This window comes from Tubulanus polymorphus, chromosome 3 (genome assembly GCF_964204645.1).
Source record: "Tubulanus polymorphus chromosome 3, tnTubPoly1.2, whole genome shotgun sequence".
NCBI lineage: Eukaryota > Metazoa > Nemertea > Palaeonemertea > Tubulaniformes > Tubulanidae > Tubulanus > Tubulanus polymorphus.
The window spans coordinates 9431885-9447757 of NC_134027.1; the positions used below are offsets into that span (position 1 = coordinate 9431885).

The following is a 15873-nucleotide window of genomic DNA, read 5'->3' on the forward strand; positions in this document are numbered from 1 at the left end:
AATTATCACTTACGCCGTTCAATTCACACGAGTAAGGCCGAGTCTACTGTTCTTCTCGTACTACCGTAACCTGGACACCCGCCATGAAGCAATACCAATTTGTTAATATATATATTACTGATGTAATTTATTACACATACATAAATCAAAGAACATACAGAGTAAAATCGAAGATATTTAGTTTCTGATTCAAGAGTGATATAGTAATCATGGTACATCATCACAAAACCGTTTAATGGTAGTTTTTTATCCAATCAACCCAAAACAAACCCAAACGAGTTTTATCATTGTAAATATTCAGTTAAGTCAGGAGCTATTACAATACAAGGGTAGTGTTGCCCAGTACGTGGCAATAACCTGTAAGAATCGTTATTGTTCGATGTCCAATCATGTTCTGAAATATTCCATAAATAGTTTGCACCACGATTCATGACCACGAAAATAGAGTTCCTTCGATGAAACGATCATACTTTTATACAGAAGATTTATCCCACGGCGGCTGCGATAACCTCGGACGCGTGTGGATCGTTACTGCGTACCGTTATCTGCATCGTTACGCCGTCGTTCAATGCCAGTTTCGACCTGACGAGAACGTCGAAGCCGCCGCGATAAACACCGGCCAACAACAACGTGTGAGAGCTTTTGCCTTCGGGAACTTTGTCAGTACGTTCGCACGGCTGCAAGCCCATGAACTGGATTATATTTTTAACGGCTTCTACAAACGAATTACAGAAACAAATTGAAAGTACCGGTAAACCGCATGTTGCTGTTAGGTGAAGGAACTTAAAATAACACCAAGTCTATTTTGTTGTCCTCGGATAAATCAGAAACAGTCTTGTTAGAGCTTATTAACCGAAGCCGTCTCCAATGCTGTCCATCCTCCCCCAACAGGGATTTGAAACTGATGGCATCACTAGACTCAGCCACAGCACAAAACCCTGCCACAGTAGCCCGAGTGCGCAGCTTAGATGATATCATTATTAGCCAATCAGAAATCCTGTTTTATTTTAGCCTGGGTTTTTCCATTTATAGTTTATCCATGAAATTTGCCTTCGTGATTATACGATGGCCAATCTGATTGGTACTGCAAGTTTTTTCGTAGCAAACCTGCACTGCACACCCAAACTAGTGTGGCAGGGTTTCATACCGTGGCAAGTCTTGATACTATCAGGTACAAACTTTCTGCCAGGGAGGATGATGCTACCAGGCAGAAGAAATTGATCAAGTAGACATATGTTTTAAGGGATCCTTATTGTAGTTGCATGCGTAGATTTTGGAAAGTAATGGCTAAAATCATTAGTTACCTTCTAAAGTTTTCATCGAGGACAAAGCGTACGTATCTTCTAGTTCATTTTCCGGTCCTAACTCCTCCCACGAGGCGGCGAAGTTTGGCTTCATGACTTTCTGCACGTGATCAGCAACGGTTACTTCAACATCCTCAAGCTTAAATTACAAAGCCAATAAAAACATGACATCTCTTTGCATTACAATCCTTCGTAAGTTAAGAGATTACAGGAATAAAGAGATCGATCTTTTTAGATTTTTTGAAATAATAAATTCTCGATTTCAAAAATTCTTTTAATTTGTAGATAGTGGGTTTTTATCTTATTATAATGGGTTTGTTGATACAGAATTTAGAGAGTAACAGCATAATACAGCATCTTTTATACGGGAGTCCATGATGTTTAATATTGTTGCGCTAACTTACCACATATTCATCTTCATAACCTTCATCATCAGGTTCGCCGGTATTCGGATCGCAATCTTTCACAACAAATTTCATCGTACACGTAAACGTACCCGTTACTGTAAATATAATGCGTTTATATTTGAAACATCATATGCTGCTCAACAGGTTTAAGCTCGTCTTCTAGAAGCAGCAAGCGGCATCCATGAAATTAAAAGATGTCACCAAATTGCCGAGGGGTTTAGTTGCCATTTTACGTAATCAATGAAGTCACAGGAAATTTTCAAAGGCTGTGACAATCTTCTGTAGAAGGTACCAGGTATGCGTACATCGAAGGGGTCTGCCCAAATAGATATAGTATTTTGCAGACATGTTCAATTCTATCAACTTGGTATGACTGTGAAGCAGCTAGGGATCATTTATTTATTACTTATGCAAAAGATTTGAATTTTTCAACCTCCCTCCCCCTCTGTACACAAAATCAGCCATTTTTTCATATACATTAAGCATTACAGTACGCAATTGCACTGACCCCTCCCCCTCCCCTAATGCGTACGTAATAAATTAATAACCCCCTAGGAGAATGATCAATTTTTTAGTTTAATAACATCTGCAGGGACATAGGACTGCCACTTTCCTAATCTATGTATCATTACTCGGCTTTGATTCTCACCTAAAGAGGGGTCATCTGGCACCTGTACGCATGTATATGTTGTTCCTGTGATGCCGTATTTCAGTTCTGCCGCCGGTATATAACGCACAATCTCGAAACCATCTCCTGTTTCCATTTGTACAGTGACATTCTCGAGCATCTGATCACTCAATGTGTTCGTACAGTCAAACTGATAATATAACGAATGTTATATATACTTAAGTATTATTACATACCCTAAACCTATTCGTACCATTGCTAGAATGTAGCATCAAACAATATCAGAAATGCAAATTACCAAGTAGCAAGAACAACATTCTGTGTATCAATTCAATGTGCTAGTATAAACTCTTACTCTATTATTATTATTATCATTATTATTATTATTATTATTATCATTATTATTAGCATTACTATTGTTATCATTACCATCAATCTTCTTTTTTTTTTCTCGAGGGGGCCTGAACGTCCTAGTGATTGTACAGCCTTTAAGGCTCTGTTCAGGTCCCTCATCATCAATCTACTTATTTGTTATACATTTTATTTGTAATTATAATTGATGATGAAATAAATTACATTACATTACATTACCTGGAACACGATGTGATTGGAGAAAGTATGTTTAACACAGCGTACGACATATTCGGTTTCTGATTCTGTCAGTTCCACAGGTTGTGGAGACGATTTAAATAAAGGACCGAGACCGACAAATTCCGGAACTCTACCCAGTTGATCTACAATGGTAATAATTTCGAGACTCATTCAGAAGATTTGTAGAAGAGTGTTCACAAGTGTTCATAGAATAAATACGAGACAAGTAGTACTTTATAGGTTAGCTAGTTTATTAGACGCACAAGCTTTCGCTATTAGTGTATAGTAGCTCCATCAAGTGAATATTACTCATTCACCTGATGAAGCTACTATACACTATTAGCGAAAGCTCGTGCATCTGTATAACTAGTTAACCTATAAAGTACTACATGTCTCATATTGAGACTCTTTTATTAAGTTGATTCTACAATAGCCACATACATATCATAAAGTCAATACACAAATAAAACATATATCAATGAATACTTACCGGCATAAATGTCCTGTGTAGATGCGGCCTGTTTTTCTTTTGTTGCCTTCGTAGGCGCAGCAGATGGGTTGGCTGCTGAAAAACAAACATTCTCGTTCTCTGTACTACCAAAAATGAGTTAACGTTTTCCGATTTATAGCTTTCTTTGGGAGAGCCCTTTTAATCATATGATATAACCCATTTTCGGGTGCACCCCTCCCGGAATCGGACCCTAGATCCGCTTCGGTCTAGTTGATGGAGACGAATACTCACCAGTTTTCTGTTCCGTAATTGGTTGAGTTGCGAGTGGAACGACTTTCATGTCGAACGGTTTCTCCGATGGTTCGAGTGTGTATTGATGTAGCGCTCGCTCCAGTCCAACGATAGATACCTGCAAACCTGTTTAAACGAATACATTAATAAACTCATCACAAATTTTATCCAATGGATACTAAAATGTTAGATTCTAAAATTCCTGATGCTATAAAAATTTACCATTGAGAATGTACATGGAGCTAAGGGCCATCTGTTTTTTCTTGATAACGCTGACGTAGTAGGCCGATCGGTCACGGACTTCATCATCGGAATCCATCAGACATCTGAAATGAAGAAACCAGAAAATGAAAAGCTGTTAGCAGATAGTTAAGCTACTATGCAGATACATCTACCGAACCCAGTAATGTAAGAGATTCCCGGGTAATCTTTTAAAGCTCATACCTTTGCAGTAAGACTAATATACTCTGCATCAAATCTTCACAGTGAGCACCGAACTTAGCCAGAGCAGTAACAGCAGCTGAAACATTTGAACATATTCATTACATGTCTCTTCAGCAGTGACGAATTTCCCTTTGATAGACCTTAGTCATAACATGGTTGAAAGTCGACTAAAGATGTCCACGACAGAGGTTTATTTCTGATGCATATTAATGATTCATGGACCTTCCATAAACGTATAACTCAGATGAGTTACCAGACCAGACATTTCCATTGGATAAACCAAGAAAATCAGTCCCAAAGTTCCATCTAAAGAATGCATTATTTTCTCTAGCTGGATGGACATAGCATTCAGAGGATTACTCATTGTTATCTACCTGCGCGAACTGCAGCATTTTCTAGGATCACTCTGTTGTAGATGAAACGAATGTATTTCGACGGCGTCAATGTTCGCGGACCCTCGCGTCCGAGCAGGTGCAGAATCTTCGTAGCGAGCACAGTATGCTCGCAATCTTCGATGAATTCGCACAGATGTGCCAATCCTAGAACAAAACCATTCATTTTGTACTTTATTATTTCATGGTTGATACTTGAACTAACACATAATTAGTCCATATCAGAAATCTTTCGTAAAAATCATCTTAATATGAAAAGTGGCACGTCAATATGACCTACCAGCTTCTTTGGCTTCGGGATTGTCTTCCAATATGGAGATGATCGTGTCGACAATTGCTTTCTTATAGTCATAGCCACCCTACAGATACAAAATGCGGAATTTAGACATAGACTAACTCTTGTCTATGAAACTAGCCGCGGAGTTAAGTTCCAATTATACACACAATATTAGCTTACGTACGCACCTCATCACGAAGCATGGATGACAAGAAATTCATCATAATTCCGTGTTTTCGCGGGAATTTCAGACACAGAGATCTAAAATGAATTGAATGAATGAATGTTCATATTTCAGGGATGATAACAGACCAATGTTGAAAAGGCGGAAACGAGCGCCGTAGGCGCGAAGTAATTACCCTCCCCCAGAAAATTTTTGATTTTCACATCGTCTCAGATCGTTTTTCAGCAGTTTTCCGATTGAAATTTCTCTCAGCAAAGCCAAAAAATCAAACAACATCGTCCATGTTTTACACAACACACTGCTAGTTCCAAGACGGCAGGGACATAATTGATGCAGAGACAACTATAATGTAACTAGTAGGTTCGAATCCCACATTGATCAATCTTCTTGAAAGCGACGATCACTCGCCCACGCAATAGATAATTGAATTAGACTTTATTTTCCAGCATCCTTTATTAATGAACTAATATCAGTACTGATATTACGAACTAATATCAGTACTGATATTACAACAAGCTAGATTTCCATTTAAAAAAACTAAAATTTTCCACATGATTCTATATCGCATTGTCACACCACACACACGTGTTTAAAATATAAGCATGTACGTATTAAAAACACCACTACTTGATGAAAAATCAATAATGTAGATACATATACATATATCCAGACATGCGTCGGCCAAACGACAGAGAAAACTTTGTTAGGATACAAATACCGCTAAATGATCGCATTTAAAAATAGATCGGGAAACGCTTTTATGGTCATGCCAATCTATCCTTACAATGCTGGAAAACCACAGTCATCATCCTAACCCCCCCACCCCCCCCCCCCATTTTTTCAACGGATATGCATTGATCTGAGAAATGATAAAAATTGATTTAAAAGGCGGAAATCCGCCGATCGGCGGAAAATTATCATCCCTGATATTTGTATAGCGCCGATTTCACTGTAATCAGTGTTCTAAGGTGCTCCCCAGCGGTACAGAAGCGACGGGTAAAAAGAAATGTTTTAAGTCCGGTTTTAAATGCTGCGAAGCTGTCTAGAGATCGAAGATGAGATGGGAGCGAGTTCCAAATAACGGGAGCATGTACGTAGAAAGATCTTCCACCAAATGATTCTAGTCTGTATTTTCTAACGGTGAGCAGATTCTGCGAGTCGGAGCGTAGAGAACAGGCGGGTGAGCAATAAACAGAATTACAAGACATCGTGTTACACCTAATGTTCAGAATCTCTGCGTATACCATACTCGGATTTCAATAAGACGCAAACGTCAACTATGTCCATACAATACCTACCTAATTGCATCTACGACAACTATTTTGAATTCGTCAGATATCTCCGACATGAAAGTAGAAATCTGTTTCATCAACCGATCGACGCTGCTTTCACTTCCCGTCTAATGAAAGGAATAAAAAAATAAACCATTAAACACGCAACAAACCAAATTTTAAACAGAATTTTGCATCCCTCTAGTTCAATTTTCATTTCATTGTCTTGAACATTTATTATTTCTTTGATGTATGTACCTTCAATAACGTTGTAATGGCCAGGGTAGCAATGCTACGATTAACGTCTGTGATCAAGTTTTCAAGGTCAAGATTACAGGCAGTCACCGCAGCTGGATGTTTCATGGCAACCTATGATAGAATGATGGATAGAACATTGATTATATATTATTGTAATTATTATTATTATCATTTCTTACTGTTATTATACCTAATCATTATCATTCCTTATACAATTTTGTATTACTTTTAATTAACGATGAATTAAACATTACATTACAGATAACAGGAATACGTAGATAATTGAATGGACAATCTTATAAGTAGACTACGAACCTTGTTCAGCGTGCGAACAGCCGCGAATCTAAGCGTCGGTTTCGGAGAGCTACAGAAAAGTTGTAAAACCGACACAGCTGGCGCAAGCTCTTTAGCCGTTGTATGTTTCATGTTAACGATCGCATGCGCCGCTTCATAAATAACCATCTCGCTTTTATGACGCAGGCAACTCTCTACGAATTCAAACATCGGACTTTCCGATCTACCAAAATCAAAATAGAAGACCATAGTAGATATAAGAATATTTGTAGAATGCTATTGTTTACACCTAACCAACTGAATTTTGTTAATCAGGACCCCTACAGATCAGTCATTCCTGGATATTAGGAGTTTTCAAGGAGAAAATTTCAAATTTTGAGGAAGTGTCTGCATCACTATTATATCTGTAATTACTGTAGATTCCTAACTGGGAACTGTGTACAGAAAACCATTAATTCAGTAGTTTCATAAGCAAAGTTTTATCCATAACACCAACTAATTGGGTAAACACTATTCCTGGCCTTGGCTATACCGATTTAGGCGTAGTTTGCTGTACACCTACTACAAACTAGAAAAAAAATTTCTAACTGCCTACTTCTCAAAATGGAAGGAGTTTCGAAGGAGTTTTGAGCATTTTGCTCAAATTAAGGGAGTTTCAAACAACTTTAAATGCATTTTCTATTCGGAAGGAGATTTTAAGGAATCAAGGAGTCTGAGGAACCCTGTTAATTCAAACAGATAGGAAAGCTTATATAGATATTTTTCTTACCCGGCTCCCTCTTCTTCGAGTAGTTTCGTAGCAATACGAATCTGAATTAGAAAACGATAAACCAGTTTAATACCGATTACAGTCTGACTTTTCAATGCTACATTCAGTTGATCTCTACTAACCAGAAGACAGTAAGCATATGGCGACTTCAAAGAATGCCGACTGAATTTACTGACGAGTTTGGATACGGCGAGTTTGTCGGTTTTTCTGATGTGATACAGTAAGCCTAACGCGTGGTACTGAACCATTATACTGTCGCTGTTCACTGCCTCTTGCGCTTCGTTCACCCATCTCTTCACGACTTCATTACTCGCTTTCATCAAATGCTGCAAAAAAAACAAATGAATACCGATGTAAATTGGCGCATTTCGATAAAACGAATGTTATGACGAAGAAAACACCGATATCGGAATACGTACCAGAGAAGAAGCAAGAGCAGCACTGGACACGGCGTGCTGTTTATCAACAATCGCTTGTTTCATGTAACGTTCGATGCTTTGCAACATAGTGCTCTATAAGAATAAAATACAAAGTTTATTCGGGACATCCCTTGAACCGAATTAAGGTAATTTCATTAATCCCAATCGATTTAGAATAGAGAGGGGGTCTACTGCAGGATCATATGAAATACGTCATAAAAATCAAGTATAATGTTTAATCGAGACTTCCCATAACTAAAGTTCTTTCATTGGTTCCAAATGATCTGGAGTAGGGATCATATGAAATACTTACATCGGTAATCTTGCACAGCGCGCGAATAGCAGGGGCTCGGAATTGATCTTCCTGAAAACATGAAAATACAACAATGCTGCAAAGATTGATACTTATTATACGAAAGGATAATACCACATGACTCTTGCATGAATTCATAACATCCAAATCTGTTATGTTCACAGTTTTCAAAGTTTTCATACAAAAAACTTACCCTGCCAGTCATATCTTTAGTCAAACTGCTTGTCACGATGATCACATCTTCGGCAATGTTTGCCATCTCTTTGATGCATAAATAAACCATTCTTCTCAAAATTATCTGAAAGCACAGACAGAGAACAGTGAAAGGGCATATAGTACATAAATTAGACTATCATTTTTTGAATTCTTCTTTCACCAGTTATTATTTTACTAATAGATTTTTTATCAATGAGACTTACATCTTTCGACTGAAACAACTTGGTCATAGCGAAGAAAGTCTCGGTAGCTTCCATGGTTCCGATATGATCCCCCTGAAAAAATGAGCATAAATTTTCAAAACCAAAATTCAATTGTTACCTGGCTAAATGTTCAGACAATACTTAAATTGTCCACATACACTTGTTAGATGAAGTTTCTTCTCATAAATACATGTTTATGTGTACTACATTGTGGTATTGTAGAAATATTGTCATACCTGATTTAGAAGGTAAAGGATCTTTGTTAATATAAGTCCGCATTTTCTTGGATTAATTGGCGTTTCGTTAAATGTCCTCGCCTGAAATAGGTTTCAACAAAATTAATACACCCATAAAATAATCCAATACTGTCTATTACAACTTTAACCACCTGTATAACCACCAGATCGGGTACATATTAACCTTAGAAAAAAAAAAATACAATCGAGATTCTTCATTACCTCTTGCAAAACTGAACTTTTTTCCAGATTCTGAAATGGGTTGCCTCCTCCTATGGAGAAATAAGAACGGTAACAATTTTATTGATTTAGAGAAAGGCTATCTCCATCTGTATCTGTATCGATAGTTGCTGGTAATCCTTATAGGACATTTGATAACGTAGAGGAGTGCTGGTTAATCAGTATGAGCGCCAGCGGTTCATATAGGCCAACAGGAACTGATCGGTGGTAGATGTCTGGAGCGCCTGTTCTATAGCGCCTCCAAATGTTTAGAAATATCCTGGAATCATCATCAAGTTGAAAGATAAGACTGTTGTGCATCGTTTGATATATAGTTTGTGGGGTTTAAAGCTTGCACGGATAAGATCTCCTCACTTTAATGCGCGCACTCGCCTGTAAATCGCGTTGAATCATTTGCCGTGCTGGGTTATTTTGGCCAAATTTCTGGCGGAAAACGGTGATTTCGTTGTGAAATATTCATCGTAGAGCGATAGTCATAGGCTTATTAGAAAAGTAAGTCTTCTATTTTGTAAAACAGTTTATTTCAGGCAAATTAGTTGAAAATTCAGGAAATGACAGTCGATTGAATTGGGAAGGTAATTTACAGATAGTGGATTTAGTTAGCTGCCTTTTCGGTCTAACTGCAGTTTAGGTCACCTTTCCACTGTGGTGGTGCTAGTGTTATTAAAGAATAGTGTTATGGTAAGGTTAGTAACATAACCACTAGGGACACCTAAAGTGCAGTCGCTCCCCCTTTTCTTTTTATATAGGGATACTGGTATCATCCATCCTCCATCGGCATCAACAAATTGGGACAAGCCCCTGTGAAAGGAGGGGAGGATATCTTCCCCTTCCGTTCCAGTTCCAGTTCCATGCCTTTTTGCGGTCTGGAAAAATGTTTTCAAAAACCGAATAATCAACACAATATGCTGTTACTTACCCTCTTCATCTTCCTTCTTATCCCTTCTTAACATATGCATGGCTTATCGTTATATATTTGTAGCCGAAAAAAATGACAGCTTTCAATTTTCTGTACCCGGAAGTAATCGAAGCCGGACACGTCAACAAGAATGGGTGGCTCCGAAAATAGCCACCGAATACTCAATTCAATTCAAAATTTATTGCGTCCTTATAATTACAGATATTACATGAGACAGACATGGCAATAAAATAAAACACGAAGAGATACTGACAAATAACAAGAGAGAAAGAGTAAAAAACAAACAAACATTTGAACAATAGAAACAAACAGGCGTTTACAATGTTATTCAATAAAAACATACAAGGTATAAATCAGGGAGACTATAGCCGGAAATTATAATAATACATATAGGTATCTTAGGAAGAGAGTTCAAATATCCGAATAACCATAGAAGCGATAACATTAAAAACCTCATTTTCTAATGAGTAAATACAGTTTATTAACACGAACGTTTTCGGGATCATATCCCCTCATCAGGTGAAATACAAGTGAATCAAATGATTAAACTACAGGTATGTTGGAAGAATGATGGATATTACATGAAGATTATGAGATGATAGATATTATATAAGATTAAGCTATAAAAATGTAATCTGACACTTAATCAATCAAGTATCAATACAAAACTAAACTTATTTCCTCTTCATACACTCCCTACTGACATTTCTTACAGAATTCACCGAAAATGTTTATAAGATACAACTATCATACCCCAAAACTATCCAGAATAGGAGGATAGACAACTAAAAAAGAAAAAAAATATTAAAAATCTATTGAATGCAATTCGGTAACGGCGCATTTTCCTCAAGGTCAACGGGCATTTTCCTCAAGGTCGTCGACCGAATATAATGGTTTTATCCGTTTTTTATGGGGTTTTATGATGCTAATTTATGGATGGTAATATGGGCTGTGCTTTTTATGGACATGCTCAACATGAACCAGAAGAAAAATCGTGTTTCCATGAACAGCTTTAGATGAACAAATGATAAATCCTGTAAGACAGTGATTGTGAGAGTATTATTTAAAACCACAAAAAAATGAAAGGCTGAAAACAGCAAAATCGATTAACTATTATAGAATATATAAGAATAACTGTGGGCATTTCCTCCATTTCAAGATGGTTTATGGGCATGTAGTTATGCAAGATAGTGTGGCTGCTCTTCCGAGTGTGTACAGTTATCCTCAACTCGGCGGAATCTCGCGAAAAAGTAAAAAACTGAAAGTACTCGCGGTGGTCTTGATATTTCTATTCCTCACTCTCGGCATAGGTAATCCTTTGTCTTGGTTTACTGCCAAACCGAAAAGAGAAATATCCGCCGCCGAACTTCATCGGGGGCCTGATCAAATTCACCTGTCTCTTGGCGATGACCCGACTCACTTGACGGTAATGTGGTCGACCTCGGAGCACGGGGAATCTAAAGTCATGTACGGGTCTTCGCGCGGTGATCTGTCTCAAATCGGCCGCGCCAAAAGCGAAAAACTGATGTTCGTCGATCGTTTTACGAACTATTTACCGTATTTTCATCGCGCATCTCTGCGCGGTTTAATCGGCGGGCGAACTTATTATTACCAGGTGCAAACGGCTTCGACAAAAAGTGAGATATTCAGCTTTCGAGCGTCGAACGCATCGACGCATGCGGCCGAACGGCCCGCTACGAAAATGATCCTTCTCGGCGGCACGAGCGTTGATTCCGTGCTTTTGTCTGAGGTAAACGAGTACATCGTAGAAACGCGTGCGAACGGGGATTACGACGCGTTGTTCCAAATCGGAGATCTGGGCGGCACGCTCAGCGAATCGGGTGATTTGTACATGCGCGACCTGCAACGCGTATCGACGAGATACCCTTTTCTAACGGTTCCCGGCGATCACGAATCCGACGCCGAGTTTCTCCATTATCGCTATCGCTTTTCGATGCCGGGTGTCGCGTGGCCGATGCCCCTCGATCGACTATGGTACAGCTTCGACCTCGGATACGCTCACTACATCGCGTATTCGACGGAGATCTACTACCACCACGAAGTCCACATCAAGCGACAGCTTCAATGGTTACTGGACGATTTGATAAAAGCAAACGCGAAACGTGACGAATATCCGTGGATTATCGTTATCGGGCATCGACCGCTTTATACGTCTATATCACCCGTGCATTCGGCGTTTTCTTGGCTTTCCGTCGTTCGAAACGTCCATCAAAAACTCGAAGATTTGTTCAACTGGCAGGGAGTCGATTTGATCATCAGCTCCCACGAACAAATGTACGAGCGATCTTGGCCGGTGTATAAAGGTCACGCCGTTGGTAAAAACTACGACAACCCGAAAGCGCCGATTAACATCAATATCGGTTCGCGATGGGAATCGGCGCGCACGTTCTTGAACGGTTTCCAGGCGAACGATTGGTCGGCGTTTCAGCGTCTGCCGGACGCGATGTCGCGCTCAGAGAATTTCGCCGTGCTCGAAACAACGAATCATACACACCTGAAATGGAAGCTGATTCGATCGAAAAGCGGCGTCGTCGTCGACAACTTCGCGATAAGACAGGCGAAGCACGGGAAATTCCGCTCGGACGGTAGCATGAAATTTGGTCGCGATATTCTGACCAGTCGACAGATGTTTTTACCTGTGTTTTACAACGTTGGATATCGTATCTCGCCGTGGAAATTGTTTTGCGTTGTAATGGTTGTTTTCGCCGTTCTATATGTCACCTGCAAAAGGTGTGGTGCTAACGGCGATAACATTCCGTCAAATAAGAAAGCCTACAAAGCGCGAGATATCCATCACGTTGTTCATTATTAGTCTCGTGCTCGTTTTAGGGGTCATTCACTTATTACGTACGCATCAAGGGAGGGGGAGGGGTCAGTGCAATTGCGTACTGTTATGCTTAATGTATATGAAAAAAATGTCCGATTTTGCGTACAGGGGAGGTTGAAAAAGTCAAATTTTATGCGTACGTAATAAATGAATGATTTCTTATGTTTAAATTTTTCTATGTTGATTTTGTTCTTTTAAAAGAGCATTTTTCATCTCGTAGATATGCAATATCAATATGAATATGTCCCCATGTGCTTTGTGGTGTTTCAGTGCGTTGCCTTGATATAAAGTTTTTACATGCATCCACCCTATATGTATCTGCTAAATAACTAACCTGATCAGAATGAAGATGACTGAGTAGCAGGCCGTTGCTGTGCCAAAATCAACACTTTTAGCAAATTTTTGAAGTTTTGAGGGGACATTTTGAAAATGTATATTTTGAAAAAGCGATTATCTTTTTGCTTCATAGACGTGTGTAAATATACCCCCTAGGATCGATAGTTTTAAGAAAAATTGGGTTAATCAGACTCGAGGCGGCCATTCTGCGACCTTTTTTGTACCCAAAAAGTCTCTTTTTAGTGTGGATTTTGAGACTTCGTAGCTACTATATGGTCATTTTTTATAGAATCTGTGATGGGTGTACTTTGAGAAGGGATCTTTAACATATCAAACAGGTTTTTCGATCATTCCAATGCTACGTAATCGCAGGCCATATTAGCCAGATGAGGCTTTGTATGTAGATGGGAGAGGGTTTTGGGGGGAAATATCAACCGTTTAATTTATGGCTTTAATGTTTGATAATACTTAGCACTGTGATATTATACATCCGGTACCTATGCACACATTTTAACCAGTCAATTGTCATGTCCTATCATTGTGGCTAGTTGTCAAGCATTTCAGACTTCCAAGTCGGCATGGTATCCATCATGGACCTTTGTTAAGCTAAGCATACATCCACAAAGCGACTGGAGACAACAAGTTACTAGTGAGTGAGTACCGGCTCACATTGAAAATCTAATGAAAACCAGCTTCTGCGTGGCTCATGCCAGTCCATAGCGCACACATCGACAGCAACTGAGATGTGTAATCTAGCAAATATTCTCAGGGCATCTCGAATCACATGACAAATTGCTTTGTTTTAGTCAGTTGCAACCATGTGTTTTTGATTATAGAGCGCTCACATTGACAGATATGACAGTAACCGAGTACAGCTATGGGCAACTGGCTTGAACTGGAGATGGACGCTAACCAGTCGTAAGCTAGCTCACATCGACACGTTCGAGCAACTGATTGTATCCAGCCAGTTCCTCTTATGTGCCGAAAACTGCCCGGCAACTAGTTGTCGATGTAGGCTAGGCATTACACTTGTGCGATGCCATTTTGATGTTCAATACAGTAGGAATAACGGTTAAAAATTTGTTTTATGTACATGTGTACATTATTGTCTTAAAATTGTCTCTCCAGAATCTGGTATGACTTTTAGGGTTTAAGTAGGCATAATAGTATATATTTCTTCTCGGAATTACACATGAATATTCAAGGGAACTATTAAATATTGATTTCAGAAATGTTCCAAAGATATTTTCGATTGAAATGTTTTAGAATATTGATATTCTCGAAATACTGTCGCCTATGAGATAGGAGTGTCTCTCAAAGAGATTCAACTATGTAATAGTTTTCTTTTACTGGGAAGGCTTTTTTTGTTTACTGGGAAGGCTTTTTATTATTTGCGTATTTTCTATATTAAACCTGGGAAGGACTACAGAAAAAGATTAAGGTGAACATAACTTATACGAGTTACTACGGTATATTGAAAATCAAGACAGACTTAACAAAACTAAAAGTTTTTTTCTTATTGACAAAATTGTGATGAAAAAAGAGGGCTTTTAAATTTGATTTTTGCAGAATTCTGGGAGTGTTTTCCAATAATTAAAAAAGGCCTAATTATCTTTAACATTCCGCTTGATCTTCATTCAGATACCGGTAACAACAGATGGCATTTGGTGGTGAGATTTTTTGTTTTGACTGGAGACTCTACATTTTAGATAGAGTCCATGCTTTTTAACCTCTTCGGATCATGGACACAATGATTGTTATTAGTTCGATACCTTATCAATTATATCTATTTTAGTTAATAAAAGTATAGGCGTCTTAATTGTCCAAACTGTAGTATTTCGTCATGTTACTTAACTAGTTTTATTGTCTGTGCAGAGATTCCGCTGGAACTTGTCTGTGATATTCATGGTACTGATGATTTATTCCCATTTCACCGTTTATTTATTCCTATTTCGCTACTTGCCATTTTACCCTCCACCCCAGTGTACGTTTTCAGGGAAGCTAAGTTAACAACGTGACATGTTGTAATTCATTAAAAGAAATACCGTAAGGTAGATCGTAAAAATTTAGAAAAATATGTAGACGAATTGTTACCAGAACAGAAAATGACATGGATTCGTGCATTTTACGGAAAACGCAAAATGACAGTGGAATTATCTTATTTCCATTAGTTGTGCTTCATAGGGCTGAAGCGACACCGAGCAAAATGGAATGAGTGCAATGGGTAATTGAAATGAAAAAGGGCCAATGGGGAAGGAGCGAAAAGGGAATATACCACTACCAAAAAGACAGTGTTGCTGGTACTGATTGTCCATAGTTCTGATGATGATCTCGTATGTAGTATCTAGCATCTCTCCGAAATAAACCATTCTAAAATGACCCACTGTGGTTCTAGTAATATTCCCCCACCTCCCATAGAAGGGAAGACTTAGAATTCATTTGAGATGGTTAGCAAATATTTCATATAATTTGTTTATTCATCCATATTTTTACAACATTCTTTATTAAAATTTGTACGATTACAAAGCATCATAAGCCCTTCTCCGTTCGGCTTATTTCAAATTACTGATCGGATTAAATCC

The 15873-nt window shown here is 38.6% G+C and overlaps 2 protein-coding genes across 4 annotated transcripts; one reads left to right on the forward strand and one right to left on the reverse strand.

Annotated features, from left to right (window-relative positions):
* Window positions 1–139: 139 nt before the first annotated feature.
* LOC141901899 (coatomer subunit gamma-2-like) lies at window positions 140–10220 on the reverse strand. 3 transcript variants are annotated; one of them, XM_074789464.1, is made up of 24 exons: window positions 10108–10220; window positions 9171–9220; window positions 8949–9029; window positions 8713–8784; window positions 8487–8591; window positions 8294–8344; window positions 7981–8073; window positions 7684–7887; window positions 7562–7602; window positions 6814–7015; window positions 6499–6609; window positions 6268–6368; window positions 4974–5046; window positions 4789–4867; window positions 4491–4655; window positions 4117–4192; window positions 3895–3998; window positions 3673–3798; window positions 3421–3492; window positions 2931–3073; window positions 2361–2529; window positions 1709–1806; window positions 1305–1443; window positions 140–715 (listed from the first exon to the last, which is right to left on the reverse strand). In XM_074789464.1, the coding sequence occupies exons 1-24, from the start codon at window positions 10145–10147 to the stop codon at window positions 486–488; spliced, it is 2625 nt and encodes an 874-aa protein (XP_074645565.1). In that variant the 5' UTR covers window positions 10148–10220; the 3' UTR covers window positions 140–485. The 3 variants fall into 3 exon arrangements, with proteins under 3 accessions (XP_074645565.1, XP_074645563.1, XP_074645566.1); XM_074789462.1 differs by having other exon boundaries at window positions 3421–3495; XM_074789465.1 differs by lacking the exon at window positions 9171–9220 and having other exon boundaries at window positions 3421–3495; window positions 10108–10184.
* Window positions 10221–10995: 775 nt separating this feature from the next.
* LOC141901579 (acid phosphatase type 7-like) lies at window positions 10996–15096 on the forward strand. Its single transcript, XM_074788906.1, has 2 exons — window positions 10996–11143; window positions 11267–15096. Exons 1-2 carry the CDS (start codon window positions 11132–11134, stop codon window positions 12938–12940), a joined length of 1686 nt encoding a protein of 561 aa, XP_074645007.1. The 5' UTR covers window positions 10996–11131; the 3' UTR covers window positions 12941–15096.
* Window positions 15097–15873: the final 777 nt, after the last annotated feature.

What these genes read in the sequence shown, in the direction of transcription:
- LOC141901899 (XM_074789462.1), bottom strand. Translation starts at nt 10,147, where the DNA reads ATGCATATGTTAAGAAGGGATAAGAAGGAAGATGAAGAGG. An exon ending in TCCTTTACCTTCTAAATCAG is followed by an intron (nt 8,785 to 8,948) that starts GTATGACAATAT and finishes TCATTTTTTCAG; the next exon opens with GGGGATCATATCGGAACCAT. An exon ending in CATATGCTTACTGTCTTCTG is followed by an intron (nt 7,603 to 7,683) that starts GTTAGTAGAGAT and finishes TTTCTAATTCAG; the next exon opens with ATTCGTATTGCTACGAAACT.